Source organism: Pygoscelis adeliae, unplaced genomic scaffold (assembly GCF_000699105.1).
Source record: "Pygoscelis adeliae isolate BGI_AS28 unplaced genomic scaffold, ASM69910v1 Scaffold87, whole genome shotgun sequence".
Taxonomy (NCBI): Eukaryota; Metazoa; Chordata; class Aves; order Sphenisciformes; family Spheniscidae; genus Pygoscelis; species Pygoscelis adeliae.
Genome location: NW_008825098.1, coordinates 4,459,679 through 4,465,139, shown reverse-complemented (window position 1 = coordinate 4,465,139; position 5,461 = coordinate 4,459,679). Strand labels below are relative to the sequence as shown.

At 40.7% G+C, this 5,461-nt stretch overlaps 2 protein-coding genes across 2 annotated transcripts in view; both read right to left on the bottom strand.

Moving 5' to 3' along the window:
- The window catches only part of HADH (hydroxyacyl-CoA dehydrogenase), a 41,784-nt gene that overhangs the window by 23,079 nt on the left and 13,244 nt on the right, over positions 1-5,461 (bottom strand). The gene's annotated exons all lie outside the window — the stretch shown is intronic.
- Positions 392-5,461, bottom strand: part of LOC103919544 (cytochrome P450 2U1) — an 8,166-nt gene continuing 3,096 nt past the window's right edge. Inside the window, exons 3-5 of the mRNA XM_009327067.1 lie at positions 3,196-3,357; positions 2,036-2,203; positions 392-1,609 (exon numbers count right to left, since the gene is read on the bottom strand). Coding sequence (XP_009325342.1) covers positions 1,431-1,609; positions 2,036-2,203; positions 3,196-3,357 — 509 coding nt within the window. The 3' untranslated portion in view covers positions 392-1,430. The remainder of the gene's footprint in view (positions 1,610-2,035; positions 2,204-3,195; positions 3,358-5,461) is intronic.

Genomic DNA, 5,461 nt, shown 5'->3' with positions numbered 1-5,461 from the left:
CCTTATTTCATGTACTTATTTCATCTGATATGAAGTTCCACTAGATCAAAAGGTGTATAAAGATGATTAAGAACAATTATTTAAAGGTTAATTGTTACATGTCCCCCAAAAGATCACTTTCGATGTTTGAGAGATCTTTCAAACGAAAGGCAAGACTGTGAGTGCCCCTTCCCAAACACCTACCAACAGGTTTCCTTGGCAATTGGTTTGATAGTGGTAAACAGCCCTAAAATTTTGCATGTGAAAAGAGTAAGGTATTGATACACTAATATTGTATGAACTACAGATCTTTTTACTCCATATGGAAGATAACAAAAAGAAAGCCTTTATACTCAAACCTCAAGTTTGCCAGATTCCTCATGTTCCATGCCTAAATGTGTAAGAGCTGCATCTGTAGTGCCGTATTGATGCCATATTTGAAGTAAGACTCCAGTTCCCAAAGCCAAACAGGTTGTGGCAGTACTGTCAATGCTGCCTGTTAAATGAAAAACCTGAGTGCAAGCACCAACTTCAGGATCATGCACGTAGAGTTCTCCCCGATGAGCGGGCTGTTGGTCTTGTCCAGGCTGCAGCCACTGCTGACGTGGGGAAAACAGCAAATGTGAAGTGGCAGCACAGATGTCTTGAATATCTGCTTGGCACCAGAGAGAACAGACTTCTGTTTCTTGTTAGAGAAGTCTGCTCTCATTTATATTCTGAGATAAAACATCTGCATCCAGACGCTGCACACTCCTTTCATGTTAAGAACATGGTATATTCAAGGATTCATTTGGCCTCCAAGCCTGGGTTTTCAGAGTTGGTACCTACTTGTTTATGGTGAGCCCTGACAGTCAAGAATGTTTGGATCCAGGAATCCAGACCAATTCGATCCAATCTACATCTATGAGTTACTTGCAAGAAAGAATCCTCCAAGGTTAAAAGAAGTGTCATTTAGTCATTTCCAAAAAGTATTTGTCATTATCTAAGCTCAGTTATAATGTCTCTTTACACAGAAAATGCTAACACCCTCTCGTTCATTAATCCTTTTCGTTTTAGATGATGTCCTCCACTCATTTGGTAAATTAAATGTTTACGTACTGCTTTTACCAAAATAACAATTACTATTTGCTAAAGCACTAATGGATGTTTTGGACCATTCTCCCATAATTAATAATTGACAAACTGACAGTAATAGCTTATAGACAGAGGGGTTAAGCCCAGCAAGTTGTAATATCACATTGCAAACTATGCTGTCAGTTCATTTGTGGAATGCAACAGCTGACAAAAAAATCTTCTCCTTCCAGAAGTGTAAACGGATCATTCTCACTGAATATGAAAGCCTATGCAGTTGGTGTTTTTCTGGAAAGAAAGTAACAAAATAAGCTGGAAACAAAATAAAGCTGGATTTTAAAAGTGCAGTATTTCTTTGTTTAATCTTTTTTGATGTTATATCATTTCTTCAAAGCTATTATATTGAATGGACATGGAGCTAAAGTTAGACCAAACCTTCCCTCCATAGATGGTTTTGCAGCATTTTCAGGATACAAAAAGGTAAAACTTTGCATTAGACTTGCAAAAATTAAGAACAGCTCCATTTTTGCCAACTGCTCTCCCATGCACACACGTTTACCTAAAGAACAGTTAGAAGAGACATATTACTGTTTTTATACTGTTGATCCATTTGTTAACATACATGCAATTCCTATGCTAGCATAGTCCAAACACAGAAAGGCTCAAGCTACTATGAAGCTATGAACTCTGAAGTTTATGTCTCCTGCATTTGAGTCTAAGCCTTGCTCAGCTGTACTGCTTCATAGCAGTAAACGCTTCACAGCATTTACATCCATCGCAAAAGTATTATCAAAGAACAATTCATCACTTCTCATTTCTGCCTGGCAACTTTTAGGACCCCAACCCATTTTGCAAGCCACCACCTGTAATAGTAAAACAAATTCTGTAGTTGGTCCCATATGCAACATCTCACGCCTCCAAGGCCCTACACTTGACACACCACCACCATCCCCGACCAGCTACTGACTGCATGTGGATAGCTTACCCATTCCAAAAGGAATGAATGCCTCTTTCTTAATGAGCTGGCCATTTTCGTCCAGAAATCTTGATGGTTGAAATTCATCTGGTTTCTCCCAAACATCAGGATCTCTGTGTACTGACCACAAGTTGGGCACGATCACACTGCCCTTCGGAATAGTATATCCCTGCAGCACTTTAAACAAAAGCACAGAGACAGAGGATCTGACAAGCTGCTAGAAGTAAACACGGGAGACTTATTAAAAAGATGACTAGAAGATGTCACAAAAATGATACAGATCCCTAGCTGCGGGCTGCAAACGTAGCAGGAGCTTAAGGCAAAGGTGATCTCTGCTAGCTTGCCTGGGTCAGAATCACGCAGGCCAGAGCAGCTGGAAAGACAAGAAGTTACACCAATAGCTCCCTGCGGGGAAAAGGCAGCAGCAATCGTTAGAAATGCACTCTGCTGCATGCAAGTGCTGTGACCCGGTTTCCTCCTGTTCCTGTGCTGTCACAGAGCCCCACCACAGTGAAGGTGGAGGTAAGGAAGAGGGATGAGTTTTGAACTGTTATCACCAAAGGGGCTTGAACTGACTAGTCTCATTTCAGCTTGTTGCACCTCACTGTCCTGCAAGCCAAAACACTTAAAAAAGCAGATCAATTCAGTACTGGGTTAGAAAACCAAGTATTGCTACCTCCCACTCACTTTAGCCAGTGTTCAGCTATGTTTATGAAAACATATAGCCAACAAGATGACTTCAAAAAGGATATTTATTATTGTTTTCTGTAGATGCGGAGCTCAATGGTATAAGCCTTTCAAGCTTTAGCAAACCAATTGCTCTGAATTGATGTTTTCAGACCTCTGTGTCAGATGGCCAAAACCAACTCTGCTGTTTCAGGTACAAAGGTGGAGTCTCAGCTGCCAACTACCACTAAGCACATCAGTCAACACAAGCTGACCCCCAGAAAAGAAATCGCTCTAAATTAGAAAACTGCTGGATGTTAGATCAGACATGCTGCTTAAATAGAGGAGTATCTCAAGCCCACCTACTCTCTATAAATGGCATTTTATACTTGGATTACATGTCTAATACGTAAATGAGGTCTTTGTAAATTCTCACTAGATATCCCATCAGATCTTCATCCACAAAAGAAACGCTGTATTAACAAGTCTCTACAAATGCTTACCAGCAGTTTCTGAGGCCATTCGAGGAATAGAAAGGGGAACAACCGCAGTCATTCTCTGCACTTCCATAATGGTTGCCTCTGTGAAGGGCATTTGAGCCTTGTGGGTAAGAGAGGGAACTCTGTCACGTCCTAGAACTGCTTCAATTTCTGCATGAACCTTCTCTATTCAAAGGGAGTGAGAAAAATAAAAAAATAAAAAAAAAGATGCACAATATGGGAGAAGACATCATCTCATTTCATTTGCCTATGCTTCATTGTTTACATAGATTTGTCAAAAATTACTACACGTCATGTAATCCCTAGCTGAAATAACTATGCCAACAAAAGCCTTAAGAACGGACTCAGTTAAGAACAAAACAACCAAGCGCAATCTTGACAACTGTCAAGAGTGAAGCTACTGAGATGACAGACGTTGCTAGCACTTCTGTATTGGAAAAGTATAGGAAAAGTTCTGTTCCAGTTCCAAACGTATCCATAATCTTAGTTTAAGAGTTTAACTATACAGGAATTTGAACGGTGAAAACATCAAGCTTCTGGCCTGCATTAAAATAATGAACAAAAAGAGACTGCAGTCTTAGGCACAGTGCGTGCCTGAGCTGGCCTCTCTCCCTGGGGAGATCCGGTTCTCAGAACTGGGAAAGGTGGTGAAGAAATGGGAAAGCTTTTTACGCAGCCGCTTTAGATAATTCATTCTGGAGCTGGAATTCTGGTGCTGTTACTGCAAGCATTGAAGCCATTTAACTTGTTCTTGCTGTTTCCTACTTTCTGTTCACAGAACCTAAACTCAGCTATTTCCCAGTTACCCCAAAAGGCAGCAGCAGATGCTCCTTCCCCCACACACCCCTTCTGCAAAGGAAAAACAGAAGTTAACGAGCTTATCTCCCCTCTTATTCACGTGGGGCACAAAGTGTCAAAATATTTGCCCCTTTCATCTCATTAAAGGCTCAGCATACAAGTAATTCTCTTCACAGAAGTTTCCAAGATGCAAGATTTGCTTCACCCACATACAGGATGATGCGCCTTTTCCTCAGGTAACCTGGAATCTCGCTACACAGCAAAAGACAATCTTGAAAGAGAGACCTCAAAATTAACCTTTAATCAAAAATAATAAAAGTCAGTTTTCCTTTTTTACCCTTGATATCCTGAATATTTTGTAGTTGTCCTGCTTGCCTTTTCCAAGATTCAGAATCCAGGCTTCTGATACTCTCGAGTTTTTGCTCTTTTCTCTCCTTAGCACTGATTCAAGATTAAACACAAGCTCAATGCAAAAAAGTTTCTCTGTTTTCAGAGAAGCATTCTGAAATACCGTTTGAACCACGTTGAACAAACAGTTGCTGCCACCTACTGGGTTCGCTAGGGAAACAAGTTCTCGTATGAGGAACACACGGTAAAAAATACCTCGACAGTAAGGGATTTGCTGATGTTGTGGCTCTCGAGTACCTGCTTTGTGGGGTTTTGCTACTTCTTTTAATGACACATTATAGCCCTGTATTCAGGTATGCACGTCCACAGTAATTTAAACAAGTAAAGTTTTCAATATTAAAAAAAAAAGTAATTAAGGAGACTGTCTCATGCTAAATGTCACATCACCATTTTATCCTGAACCACGTTTCTCCAGAGTTTGTAAAGATATGTGGAACTACACAGAAAGCAGCCAAGCTGCTGCTCACGTTACCAACTGCAAAACCGTAGACTTCAGGAGTTCTCCGCTAACAGCATGTTATTTGAACTGCTTCACTACATTTCGTATATTTAAAAATCTCACAGATCTTCAGAAGTCAAGGACCAAAACCAAGTCAGGGAACAGACCAAACCAAATACTCCCCACTGCCTCCCTACATGCACGCACGCGCGCACACGTGCACGCCCACCCTTCTCTTTTTCCATGTAAAAAGCAAAACTGGCTTCCACAGACAAATACATTCTTTCTGATTTTCCCCCCGATAGCCCTTCATTTGCCTTTCCATGTCTGCAACATTTGCTACTGCTAAAAGTTATGCAATCCAGGTATTTCCTTTAGGGGATAAGAGAAACATCCTACCAGGAGAAAAAAAAAGAGGCCCATACATGACTCCCAGGCAATCAGGATACATAAGGAACGGGATATTAGAAGTAAGAGAATCACATTACACAGCTAAGTGATACACTCTGGACTACTGAGCTTATTTATATTGTTTGACAACAGCCACAGCATAAGGAAAGGGGAAATCAGAGAGAGGCAATAAAACTGTTAGAGATGAGCAGAAGAGAGAAAACTGACTAGCAT